The following is a 14,669-nucleotide window of genomic DNA, read 5'->3' as shown; positions in this document are numbered from 1 at the left end:
GTCCCTCGTAACGATCTTCAAGAGTGAAGTGCTTCCCCATCTGGAGTACTGTCACCCCGTCTGGTCCCCGAGATATGCTAGGGACTGTCAGTTGGTTGAAAATGTTCAAAGGAGGGCCACCAGACTGGTGCCTGCACTTCGGCACCTCAGCTACCCTGAGAGACTGGAGCGCCTGAACTTGCCGAGCTTATACTACAGACGGGCAAGGGGCGTATAAGCATCTCAAGGGGCACTACTCAGTCGAGTGTCCTTACTTGGAGCTGGTGGACGCTCGCCCTACAAGGGGTCACAGCTCAAGATTGAAGAAGCCGCAAGTCCAGAAAACCGTGAGGGCAAACTTTTTCAGAGTGAGAGCTGTGAACTCTTGGAATAATCTACCAGAAAGTGTTGTGATTGCACCGAGTGTGAGCTCTTTCAAGACCAGACTTGACCAACACTGGAGCAGGTTTAGGTACATTCAGGAGCCGGTGCATGCCCAGTACTTGCCAACAGTGTAACAGAGACGTGACCGATCGCCCAAGCGGCTAACGAGCCCATCAATTGGTGAAGAGAATAAAAGAAAAAGAAAAGAAATCCACCGAACATTGCCCGTTAAAGTCCTGTAAAAGAGTGGGAGTGATGCAAGGGAAGAGAGATTATCAATTAAAGGAGGAGAGTTAATAAGACGAAATGCCTTTGATTCCACCTTATCTAACAGTTGAAAAGAAGAAGAGCCACCCCAGATATGAGAGCAGTACTCCAATGGCCCGAGTACTTCATCTCATTGTCAACATACACACCTAGGTCCTTCTCAATTCAGTCTCAAATAGTGCAGTTTCTTCATCCTGTTGGGACATATGAACGCCTCCTTACCGTTGGCATCCTGTGTTCCGCCGGCAAGGCCGTGGGCTCGAAACACGGCAACATTCGTCTTGTCCGCGGTGTCCACCGTTTCTCTGATGATTTTTTTTTTTACGGGGAAGAGCCCCTCCCGGGCACAGGTCATTGACCCACAACGGGCCTATGGGGCGAAAAAATAAGAGTCACACTAGAATAACCCGTGATAGTACATCCTTCTTTCCTCACACAGCCAAACTGTGGAATGCTCTGCCTTCTGTGTTTCCATACTCATACAATCTGTCCCAATTCTATTTTTAATTTCTTTTTACTCTTATTTTTTCGCCCCCTCGGCCCCTTTGTGGGTCGATGACCTGTGCCCGGGTGGCCTATTCCGTGGGTGTCACAAGAAAGTTAGAAACCACTAACAGACATAATTTTCAAGCTCACCAAGGTTTCATACAGGATTACAAAATGAAGTACATCATGCAGATGGTGGTAGACCTATTGGAACAGTCTACCCAAGGTCTATAGAAGCTTGAGTCTATATCAGCTTAAGCCGTGGTAGAGTTTGGGTGGCCATTAGGGAAATTAGACTCTGCTTGGGTAAAAGTCTCTTTATAGTGAGCTGCAGTTAAACATTTTACTATTCGAAATGCAAGTAGGCATTTCATATTGTACATACTACATAATAACTATGCATTATATGATAAATAAGTAAATGATTAGTTTGAAAGCGGTGAAGGTAAGGTACAGGGGCCTGATATGTAAACAAATATTTATTAATTCCGCTTTGGTCGTCACCAGTTTATTGTGCAGTTAAGTACACTGAAATCCATTCTATATTATGGTTGTGATTATCAAGATTAATGAGTTGGAGTTGATGCTAGTTTAGATATGATGAATTTACGGTCATTTTTTCAACTGGGTTTAAAATATTTTGAGAAGCAGAGTAGCCGCTGCCAGCTGTATGGAGAATTAAAAACAGTTGAGGCAGCGGCTGCAGCTGCTCAGCGAGGCGAGGCAGTGCTGATTGTCTCGCTGCCTTTCCTAACACTGGCCACACCCTCACTGATGCTGCCACATAATATGTAAAGGTATCTATCTCATCACGGAGATAAATTGTATGATTTACCCACGCAATTGCCTCAGTTGTTCACTCTGGATAAAATGTTTTCCATGTCTGCTTTGTTTAACCCCAGAGAAAACTTACCTCGGTGTAAAAGCTGGATGGCAACAACTGTTGTATGATATGAGCAGTTATACAGTTTGTCTAGTGTTTGATAACTGTACGTAGTTATTAATAGTGTCAAAGTACACTCTGATTTTTCTATGTCCATGGTCCCTCATTATTTGTAGTCATGTGTTGTGGCCAAGGAGCTAAAATTCAAGCTATGAATTGTGAACAGTAATGCTATTTGTTTACAATGGGTTAAAAAATCGTTTTTACCCCCAATTTCCCGAATTGGTATGGGATATTTTTGTGGTATTTTTATAGTAGTTCACACAACATTCCTACCCCAAATCAGTTATCATATTCTAAAAAGACTTCTAATTTTAAGATAATTTTCTTCTATTACATTGCCGTCGGAAACGTATAATAACGGAGATAGTGCGTGCCAAATCTTTCTCTATATTATTCCATTGATCTTCCGGTAATATTGCAGTTTACAGCATCCACAGAATTCCGTAAATTCACTTTACTCAATCGATATAACTATTTTTTCCTATGGTCATTTTCTTATATTACACTTCTGTCGCAAGTTGATAATAAGGAAGTTATTGAATTTTAAAAATAATAAAATCAGAGCACCTTTTGCCCCTATGCTATTACTCAAATTGTGTGTGTTCATACGATGGCTTACCTCTCGTGCATGTGCCGGGGAGTGGCCGCAGCCAATCAAATGTGGGGGGGGGGTGGCACCGAATCAAATACAATAAAAAAATCTCAAATTTTGATTCAGCCAATTCGCGCCCAATATTCGGCTTGGGTGCTGGGATGCTGGACATTTTTAATCAGTTGCAACATAAAGCCATAATGTGCTGGGTGCGATTTGGATTATTGGAAGTTTATTGTATTACATCATTCTAAAAATAAGGAAACTTTAGAGAACAGAGGAACCCACGACACATTCTGGTCCCTGACTCGGAGTAAGGTAAAAATACTCTTAACGGCTATTTATATTCTTTTGGAGGCTGACCACGTGACTCTAAGGTTATTACATAGAGTTTAGGGGTCTGGGGTCGAAGCCCCCTGTTTGAGTCACCGTGGGTCTGGGTTCGTTCTTTTTTTTATAGGTTAGGATAGGTTAGGTTAGGTCAGGTCATCCCAAAAGGGGTAGGTTTATATGTTTTTTACTAGTGTTTTTTGGTGTATTTTGTACTCACTTGGCCATGATTTTAGTCGGAAAATGATTGTTTCTCTTCCCCACCCAAAACTCCGGTTCCTAACAGGATCCCCTATCTTGTTGGGGTAGAAGGGGGCGATAACTAAAAAACGGGCAATTTCCGACTGAAATCAAGGTGAGAACTAATCAAAACACAAAAAAAAAACACTAGAAAAACATAGTTTTGACATTCTAACAGAGTTGTGTGAACTTCTTTAAATTTACCTATTTTTGTAGTGTACTTTCTTGCGAAATTGAGCTGGTTTTTTAATTTATTTTAAATTATTATGAGGAATCGAATAACACCCAAAAAAGGCTCATTTCCACAAGAAATGGCATTCAGAATTGACTAAAAAACACCAAAATACACCAGGAAAATAATTTCTCATACCAAAAGAGGGTATTCTATTACTATGTACCTATCTGGGGGAGGGACCTGACCTAACCTACCCTAACTTAACTTACTACCCAAACCTAACCTAACTTACTACCTAAACCTAACCTAACCTACTATTGCCACATACCTATCCAGGGGGTGGGCTCGATTCCTAACTAAAAAAGATTCCTAGTGATAATGGTAAAAAAAATTGAAATACCTATTGGGATAAAAACAAAGTATTAACCTACAATGATACAACATTAGTGCACTCTCTATTACCAGAGTGACTTAAGTTTGATGCTCTCATGGGTGGGATGTAAGAAGGGTGTTGTCTACTGTGAGTCTATTACACTAAATAATAATATTGGTCTTAGAACATAAGAATGTAGGAAACTGCAATGGGCCTATTGGCCCATACTGGGCGTATTCGAGTTAATGATGATGTTTGGTAACTTGTTCCACTCATACACTACTCTATTTCCAAACCAGTTTTTACCTATCTCACACCTAAATCTAAATTTGTCTAATTTAAAACCATTGTTATGAGTTCGCTCCTGGTTGGATAGTTTGAGTACCTGTGTAATATCACCTTTGTTAAGCCCTGACTTCCATTTATACACCTCGATCATATCGCCATCACTCTACGTCTCTCGAGGGAGTGCAAATTAAGATGCTTTTACCTGTCTCTGAACTCAAGGTTCCTAATGCCCGGCATTAGTCTCCTCTGAATTCTTTCTTGGGATTCTATATTCATTCTGTAGTATGGTGACCAGAACTGAACTGCGTAATCCAAGTGAGGTCTCACAAACACTAGATATAGTTTTAGGATAACCTCGCTAGTCTTGTAACTAACACTCCTTTGTATGAACCCAAGTACTTTGTTAGCCTTGTTTCGAGCAAATACACATTGTTTACTTGGTTTAAGATTCTTACTTATCATTAATCCTAAATCTTTCTCACAGTCGGATTTCTCGATAACAACGTTGTTCATCTGATATCTGGGTTCTCTGTTTACATCTCCTGGGTATACGGGTTTCCTCCTGTACTACATTAGACCTAAGGGGGATGGCCTTCTCTGTACCTCTAGGGAGACCAGTTAGTCATAACTGATAGAACTGCTGAGAATTATTATGATCATTAATATGATCAGTTAATTGTTGGGTTACTGAGTAGAGGTATATTGTATTGGCAGTGGATATTTTGCCGCGACCGGTAAGTTCCTACTAATGCTATTTTACCGTGAACAACGCGATAAGTATATTTGACCGTGACTTGCGGCATATAGCATTTATTTTACCGTGAGGCGATCGTTGTGTTGCTGTAAACATACCTAACCCTATTTCTGTTGTGCATGGAAACTTATGATAAAAAGAAGCAACATTGACTAGAACCTAATATAACCTGACCTAACTAACCAAAAAAAACCTACCAAGCCTTACCTAACTTCCTAGCCAGGGGACGGACCCCCGTCATATTAAACAGAAAGTACTTAGCCAATCAAAGTGAACTTATGGTAAAATAGCATTAGTAGGAACTTAGCCGGTCACAGCAAAATATCCACTCCGTACTGTATGGCCATTTAATATTTTTACTTGTTTGTGCAGATGATCTTGGGTAATGTTACTGGCAGTTTTGAAGAGTAGAAACTATTGTGTGTTTTCTTCATCTGATTTTTAGGAGAAATTATCTGAAGAGCCAGGTAAAACTGTCTTTCTTCTATTTTCTAATACATGCTATTATCAAGTTAAAAGTTACATATTGTATATAAAGATGCAGAGAATGGATGCCATTGCATAACAGTATTGTGAAATTTTTGATGGGATCTATCCCAAAATTTTAGTACAATACATGTATAATGCATATAATGGAGATCTGTTGTAGAGGAAAGTGTGCACCTAATATAAATTATCACATGGTCCTTTCATTTTCAATTTAAGACTACAAATCGAAATAAGGTTAATATTGACGACTAACCTGCCGACGCATTATTTGTTTTGATGTTTATTTTCTTAATATACTATCATAAGTGAGTTCTGATATGATGACACATTTCTTGTCTAAATTCTTTGTTTGTTAGATATAAGCCACTGAGGCGTGCACTACCTTGTCTTTTCGGCGGTAATGCGGTGGTGTCACTTGCAGTCCCTTGGCGTGAGTGTTGGGTTAACTATTTAGGGATGCCAAATGGTATAAACCAATAAATTTAAATCGAACTTTGCTTGTATCATCTTTAATGGTTTAGCCCCATAGCCTCACTGAAGGATCATTGTTGGGGAAGGGACACTTCTCTCATTTTGTATATATGTGTATACAGGTACTGTACTAATTTTATCCCTTTTTGCCAACTTGATAGTTATATTATAAGTTAAAAGAAACTTACCTGTAAGGATCCCATAAAAGGATTTTTTTTTACTAACACTTGAGTAATGATTTATTCCCAACAACCACATCACTCACTTTTACCTCAAATGCTTTAGTCAAACTGTGGGTTAATACTGTATTTTGAAGTTGCTATGCACTGAACTTTATATTGAATCTTATACTGTATAGGAGATAGAGCAAATAAAAATACTATGCGTATTGCGTTTCCATCTGAAATTTATGGTATTTGAGTTATTTTTACTTTTCTGTTTAATTTAAATATAGTAAAAGTTCTTGGGAAATCCATTGTTTACTAATTACTCAGCCAGTCTGTGGAAGTTTGGATGTCACGTGATACTGGTACTTTTGAGCCAATCAGCTGAAGATTTATGAGCCTGATTAAACTCTGAAAATTGAATTGCGTAGTTGCAAGATGGCGTCTCTCTGTGAAGGTTGCTCCTTGGTGGATTGGTGAGTACCCGGTAATTCAGTGAGTTTTTTTAGAACGAAGCATCAGCTGTTGACATCTTAAGGGTTCATGGTCAAATGTCCAAGGTGTGGTTCAGACTGTCAGTATCGTAAAGATCGGCATACTTGGTACAGTATTGCAGTAAGAGACAGACACTCCTCAAGGGGAAGAGATTTCTTAATTGTGGGTATACAGTGTCCGAACACCGTCCATATTGCACCGTTTCCTCATTCAAGTGGTATCACTTTATCCTTCTGCATCTGTGCTTTTCACACACCGGGGGTGTTTTGTTTCATCATATTTTTTTGCTTGTTTTACCCCACAATTTCCCTCAACTTCAAAGCCCTGCCCACTTTGTTCAATCATTATTGTTGGTATAATGGGAGGGGAGGGGGGCATATCTCGATAGCTACTCATTTCCGACGGAAGTGAAGGTGAAATTCATATGAAACATGACGAATTACACTATAAAAATCTATTTTCTATACAGTAGTAGTTTCTGTGCATGGCTAGTTAAAAATACTATTTACCAAATTATGTAATCTTACTAACCTCGCACATTTAGGCAAGTACTCTGATGGCATAGTGGTAGTTGCCAAGAGGTGTAATTCTGCAAAATTTACTGTAGATTTCTGATGAAAGTAATAAATTCTCTCAGTTATACATAAACATTATTTGAATTTTATGCTATTTTTTTAACAATTATTTAAATGATAGTTCCTAATTTAGGCAATTTCTTTACAGTGGTCCCTCGGTTAACGAGATTTCGGTTAACGATTTACCTTCCATAAGATTCTTAACTTCGGTTAACGAGCAATCCCTCGATTAACGAGTTTTACGAGCCGACCTCAACATGTTTTCACTTGCATTTGGCGGTCCACCAGCTGTAGTATTAGTCCGCCAATACAGTAATCGGTTTTAGGGCTTAAATTCCTTAATATTTTAGTAAATATCAAGAAGTTTATACTATTCAATAATTTTAAAAGTTTAATATTAAATTTTTTAGTAATTTTAACAATTATTGAACATAATTGAAGGTAAGGTAACTAGTTTTATGCGCGCCATCCAGCCTGGCAACACAGCAAACAGGCGCCAGTCTCTCTGTCTTTTCAGTGGAGGTAACATCTTGCTTGAAACTCTCTTCAACTAAATGCTTTTTTTCTGTGTTTGCAAGCAAATTATTGGTCATTTTGAAATTTATTTTACATATTGACAATATATAATGCATTGCAGTGTTGATTTAAAGAAAATAATCTTGAATTACACCAAGAGAACTAAAATTTTATGGGTGAAATGGCACCATGGGGTGACTTCTCTGCCACCCCAATGACTTCTCTTCTCCCTTCTCCTCCACCCCCGTTCTAATTCCCATCATCATCATCATCATCATCCAGGAGCCTTCTACATACACACCTCAAAGTACAGTAAGTGTACTTTTCTACCTTTTTTGTTGAATTTAGGCAATTTTCGGTGAGCTGGAACCAATTACCCAAAAACCCATTGAAACAATGGTTTCGGTTAACAAGTTTTTTGGTTAACGAGCAACCTGCTGGAACGGATTGTGCTCATTAACCGAGGGACCACTGTACACTCATTTTTAATAACTGGAGATTGAAATTAAGTAAAAACCTTCTTAATTCAAACTAATTGAAAGAAATCCGGTCCATATTAAGCAAATTTCTGGAGAAAATGATTTTGGAGGTATTTAACCCTTAGACCCCAGGTGACGTTCCAGAACGCCCTACTAGCGCCCCCCGGGTGACGTTCCAGAATGTCCGACTCGCGCGCCCCGGGTGACGTTCCAGAACGCACGCCTTTTCCCACTACTGTTTAAATGCCCATCGCGGGTTATCAGGTTCCAGCGTGACTATTTACCTGTCACGCCACACGCTCGGCCACAGGGGGACTTCCTGAACGGAATTACCTACTTTTGTTTGTTTCATTTTCATTGTTTGTTCATTTTATCATGTTGTATCAAAGTAATATTGCTAAAAGTAGTGTAGTTGTATTGAAGTGTAGTATTACTGGAAAATAATGCTATGATTGTTATAAATATATTTATTTGTGGAATTTTTATTATTTTAGGCATTACTTGCTCTACCAAACACAAAGACAGCCTGGCGACCGACTGTGTGTGTGTTGCCAAGCACTTTTTATGAATAATGCAAATAAAATATTCTAAATTAATTATTTACTGCAAATGAGTATTATGATCAGTAAATATATGCACTACTGGCCATCTTGGACACCAAGGCACGCTAAAAATAGCTGCTAAGTGCGTAGGTGACCACGAGCGTCGGCTGTCAAAACAACACTGTCCACTTACCTCCCTCGCCACTGCGGCCACAGGGAAGTTTCTAGAGGGTCAATATATAGTTTTTCTTACTTATATCTTATTGTTTCATCATTTAAAAAGGTTAAAAATAATTTGTGGAAAAGTTGGTTTTTCTGATTTACCCCTGGGTGGGGGGTACTGCCAGCGGCACCCTAACCCGGGGCTTAAGGGTTAATCTGGATCAACCGGGAAAAATCCGGGTTTCAGTCTGGCCCTCACGAGCTCCAGCCCCAGCCACTTTGTTGACAAGCCAATTGCACTGCTACAGCCCTTGTGTGTGCATCGTTTGACTCCTATGGACTATTTGTGACTTTTTGGACTAATTAGCATAGCTCCCAAAGGTAAGACACTTTTAAAGGGAAGTCAGAAGAGGGCCAGAAAGGAGTTTAGTGTGAAAGACAAGCTAGCAGTTTGGAAGATCATGATAAAGGTGTGTCTGCAAAAGTTTTGATGGAGAAATATAACTTGAAAAAATCAACCATCAACAGCATCACTAACTCTGTGGTAAATACTGTATGTCCAGCTTGTACAAGAATGTACAGTATATTGTAGGTTAGTGAGTCAAGTGATTCAAAAGTTTTTATTTATTTTTGTCACCACGTGGGTAGATCTGGACTATTTCATGTTAATCCAGATTCAATCCAGATTAACAGAAATTAGTCTGGAGTGGTTTGCCAGTCGAAATAAAGCAGAAATCCAGATAAAGAGTCCAGATTAAGAGGGTTTTACTGTATTAAATATGAGTTACAGTATTTTTAAAGCTTACATGAATGTCATAAAATGGTGGTGGCATTGTTGGTATAGCCAAAAAGAAGAAAGATTTTGTTGGTGCTGTCAGAGAATAATGTTTAACCCTTTAAGCCCGGGTGACGTTCCTCTACGTTCAATAAGGTGACCCCGGGTGATGTTCCTCAACATTCCTAATTTTCGCGGCATACAGTAAGTCCTCCCTCCGTGCTTTGTTAGTGAAGTTAACTTTATTAACAAAGCACAGAGATGACTTGAGGGTAGACTCACATTTCTTTCTACGTTTTGATACATTTTGCTGTCTTGTTTTTGATTATTTGTGAGGATTTTCCTATTATTATTTATTTGTATTTTGTGTGTGTGTGTGTGTATGTATGTATGTATGTATACACACACACACATACAAAATAGGTAAAGGAAATTATTGTCTCTAGAACAAATGGCTCACTGTCCCAGCCGCGAAAATGCAGTTAACTTTAAAACTACCCGCAGACTTTCTTGGGTACATCCAGGGTGTCATCCACGAATAATAAGAGGATCGCAAATTAAAAATCCTGAATTATCAGGACATGCTGTACTTTGTATTGGATATTTGAATACTTGGCAACTCAAATCATGCTTAATCTTTGTCTCAAGATGTAAAGTCGCGGAATCTGCCAGACGACCAGAGAGGTAGAATCAGCTGAGGATCTGGTAACAGTGTGTGTGTGTGGGGGTGGGAGGGAGAGGGGAGGGGGGAAGATGGGGGAGTTCTTGAGTTTCGTGTCACATAATATAATCATATTTTATTTTATACATTTCAAAGTAATGGAAGTAGAAGGGATTATTAAATTTAGGAAAGTATTACAATGTTTGATTATTTGCACTGTAAATGGTCATTCTTAATCTTTTCTGCAGAGAGAGCAAAAAAAAATTCTCCAAAATGTCCAGATACTTCTGTACTGTAAATCTCCTGTCGATTTGAACCAAGTCCCCCACACCATGGACAGACATACAGGTGCTGCGTTCACTATGAGCCTCCTCGTAAATATGCTCGCGGTCATGCCTGTTGTTAGAAAATTGCAGCTTTTAATGTCATGATGCATTATAATTTGTGTAACTTATCAATATTGCTGGAATCCTTTACTTTAATTATCTTCAAATTACTTTCGCTTAATATATAACTAGCAACTTCATGGGTTCCAATTTGGTATTTTATTTAGAATAAAGCTGGACAAATAAAATACACATAGTCATTATCGATGTGTGCCTTGCCGAGAGAGTAGAGGTAGCACTGTAGTATTTATTTATATCATAGGTTTGGAGTAGTAGTTTTAGCAGGTCTAAAAAGCAGGTTTACTTGACTTATAACCTTTGCATGTAATTTACATTCAGCAGTTCCTGAAATGTTACCATAAGTGTAAGACTTCATAAAAGGTCGAACCTTTGTATTTGTGTGTTTTATTGCATTTGTTAATTGGTGCTCTGGACAAAATGTTGTATTATTGTTACCTAGTGTTGTTGCACCTCCACATGTGTATTCTGCCGTGATTGGTCGATGGAAAGGTCTTTTTGTCTGTGAAGACAACTCTGTCCCAGAATTCCAGCGACTGGTCAGCATGTCAGTGAGTGAAGGCAACTCTGGCAGCACGGTGTTCCTCTGTCAGTCGTTCTTTCTTGGCGGGAATCCTGTGGTGGATACCCTCCTCATGAACCCACCTCCGGACAGTTCTGGCGCTCACATCCAGCCGCAGATCTTCGTGAATTGCAACAGCATTATTGAAAGGGTTGTCCTCAGCTGTTCTCAAGATCCTTGTTTCATCTTCAGGAGTAGTCACTCGTGGTCGGGGATGTTTCTCTCAATCAAAAAGAAAATGCTGATTAAAAGACTAATTTTTTATACTAAGTAAATATATTTGATTGTCTGTGTAATCACCAATAATATGTCAGTCTGATCAGTAATACTTACCAAGGTCATTCAGGTTGCCACTCTCCTCCCATCTTCTAATCCACTTGATTACAGTAGCGGTTGATATTCCAAGCTCACAGGATACGGCTGGGATAAAGAGTCCAGCTTCTCATAGGCTCACAATGCGACATCTCAAAGCTAGCTGGGTGTTACGACGGTTCATCTTGAAGTCTAAGAGCTTTCTGTTGAGTTCTATGATTTCTAGGGTCGCGACAATACCTCGGATGAGTTTTGATTGGCTGTTGACACTTGTTACGTGATCAACAAGCAAATTATCATTGTTTTCACTATTTTGTTTTGTATTCCATTCAGGGGCGGATGCATTTATATCTCTAAACACTTGTTTTTTTTACGTCACATGTCATTATTAATTTCATTACTTGTGAAAATAAAGGATAAGGTTTGTGTGAGTGTGTGTGTGAGTGTGCGTGCGTGAGTGAGTGCGCTACAGATGGCCCAGCGCCACAAGGTAACTTCCCAACATCATAAACGATAAGTGTAAAGAGGTCATTTGGTTTACCTTGTGCTAGGCTAGATCGAAACGTGATTTACGACAGCATATGGTTTCATTATACAGTATGCTATTATTGCTTTAATGAAATATAATGTGCATATAAGAGCAGTTGAATCGCCTAAAAATGTGCATCAGCTTAAAGTTATGTCGGTTTGAAAATAATTATAACTAAGAAATTGGTCGACATCAATCATTGACTGGCATCTGCTTTCCCATACTGTCCTTACCCGAGGAAGAGTAGCAGTAATCGGGGAGGTAAAGGTTACGTGTTTCTCTGGCTTTAGAGCCTTAGATTAGAGATAACCAATTACACCCCAATAAATCAAACAACATAATGCTACTGTAAATATGTATTCCTATACCATAATCACCTCTTCCACTTCCATCAATCTTTTGTGTGCGAAATAATATGTGATTATATTATGCAACCCGGAACTCAAGTACTTCCCCATCTCCCTCCTCTCCCTCCCACCCCTGCACACACAGACTGTTACCAGATCATCAGCTGATTCTACCTGTCTGGTTGTCTGGCTGGGTGTTCCATGGAAGAGTCTGTGACTGTACCTTGTGGTCAGTTACCCACCACTGATCGTGATGGATGCACGTCCTTTGATCTCTGTATTATATTTTATAGTTCTTTTGATAAAATATTTAGTTTTTTGTTGTAGCTTAAAGAGAAATTTATATAAAATTGCCTTCAAGAAAGAATTGTGTGTTGCAAGTGTATGTCAACATCACGTCCTACTTGCTCTGGACTGTGGGCAGCATCTTCAAACAAAACATCTTTCATCAGTTTCATCCATACGTAAGTATACAATACTGTACTGTATTACAGGAATTGTAATACTGTACTCTACTAAGTCCTAACATTTTACTGTGCAGTAATTTTGGTAAATACAACTTATTGTTAAACCATAACTTTTTGCTATAGGTGAAAGCAGGCAGGAGGTTTACAAAACCTTGCCCAGCATATTGGACCACCTGGGAACTAATCCTGGCCTCTCAAAGTTGTGAGGTGACAGTACAACTAACTACTGTTCTGCAAGATAACATGTCTAACATCCATATGTAAGTACTGTAGACAATTTGTTGTGCTGTCTGTATGACACTCATCTAATTTATGCTGTTTACCATTATATAAATGACCTGTGGTGGTTGAGTAAATACAGAGCTTGACTTCTTATTTATTTACTTATGCATTTACTTTTGCAGCAAATCCAATGAAAATACGTGTCTGTAACATAGGGAAAATATTGTTTTATATTGCAAACAGATACTATCCTGAAGGGTGCTATAATTTGCGTCACTTTTACATTACGATGTGAAAATTTATATAAATTAAGATTACAGTATATTCAGTGATGATTATTTGCGGAAGGGAGGGGCGTTAATTCAGGTTTTGTGTTTGCCATCAAGGCTATCTTTAGCTCTACAGGATACTAGTCTTAAAGTTAACAACATTCTGCATTCTGTCATCTGCTTCACTGCACCTCTTGTCCCACCTTCTGCACTACATTATTGAGTTGTTGCTAACACCTTATAATATTTATGGTAAATTAGTCTTTGGTCGGCTGCAAGGTGGTGACATAGGTTTGTGTTTTGGTTGAAGAAACTGTAAAGGTGAAAGTATAAAATTTACAATTGCTCTAATGGTTTTTGATATTTGAGAAATGAGAACATTTTCTTCTATTGAAATTTTTCTTAAAGTGGCTCCTTCTAACAGGACAAAGTTGTAAACTACAGTACTGTATTTCTAAAGGAAATGCTATCACTATGTATGAATTAATTAATGTAGCATTAGTTTGTAACAACAGCTTATTGATGTACACCATTTTCTTGTAACAGGTTGTGAGTGTGACAACACTACAACAATGTCCTGGTCAGGTAACACCCCCCTGCAACGGTGCGTTCTCTCGGCTGCGTAACATGCTTGACCCTGATCTGAGTTCCTCTGAGGAGTGTCTGGTGTATACTCCAGGAGGAATGAAAAAAGGTGACAGCTTCATTCCCTCCTCGTCATGCTCCTCCCCAGGGCTGCCTTCCAACCACCAAGCCAACATCGCTCACTCTGCAGCTACACCATTGTCCACAGGTTAGACTCACTGTTTCAGAGTTTTATATAATAAGATTGAAAAGTGTTATGTTACATTACAGGTCTCCTAGATCATCTATGGGTTTATTGTACTGTATATATTTGTGTTATTTCATTGTTTGACTTATATAAGAGTTCCCAAGTATTTTGCATTAGATCACTTTAATTGTAGAAGTTCAAAATGTGGATCCAGTATTAAAAATATCATTTATTCTACTGTATTTCATCAAGATTTAATCTCATTTTACATTGTAACTAATATTGAAACTAGATCAGGGACTTTTTTTAGCTACCCTGTGTATTTGGCCTACTAGTTGTATGCTATTGGCCCACTAGTCACTTGGTATTTCAAAATGTCCTATATGTTGCAACTAAACTACTGGTAACTCACTCTTAGTCTCTTAACGTGTTTTAAGAAATATGCATCTCCAACGAGAATAATTTTTTTTATATTAAAAATTCCATATAATTGATTTTTTTTTCAAAATTTCTTCCATATATTGTTTGGCAGAGAAGTACCTACTGTAATTACTCCATTGTATAAAATGCTCTTGATTTAAACATCTTCAATGAAATGTTTATTTTGCATATGAAGCACAATAAATGTATGTACAGTGGGGT

The 14,669-nt window shown here is 38.5% G+C and overlaps 1 protein-coding gene across 1 annotated transcript in view; it reads left to right on the top strand.

Annotated features, from left to right (window-relative positions):
- The first annotated feature begins 1,708 nt into the window (after positions 1 to 1,708).
- LOC121872701 (BTB/POZ domain-containing protein 1-like) overlaps positions 1,709 to 14,669 on the top strand; it is a 37,397-nt gene continuing 24,436 nt past the window's right edge. Inside the window, 3 exon segments of the mRNA XM_042375699.1 lie at positions 1,709 to 1,913; positions 12,888 to 13,024; positions 13,802 to 14,048. Coding sequence (XP_042231633.1) covers positions 13,883 to 14,048 — 166 coding nt within the window. The 5' untranslated portion in view covers positions 1,709 to 1,913; positions 12,888 to 13,024; positions 13,802 to 13,882.

The sequence above is a fragment of the Homarus americanus genome, unplaced genomic scaffold (genome assembly GCF_018991925.1).
Source record: "Homarus americanus isolate GMGI-L3 unplaced genomic scaffold, GMGI_Hamer_2.0 scaffold39155, whole genome shotgun sequence".
Lineage (NCBI taxonomy): Eukaryota > Metazoa > Arthropoda > Malacostraca > Decapoda > Nephropidae > Homarus > Homarus americanus.
Note: the sequence above shows the minus strand (reverse complement) of the source record. Positions and strands in the feature narration are given on the sequence as shown.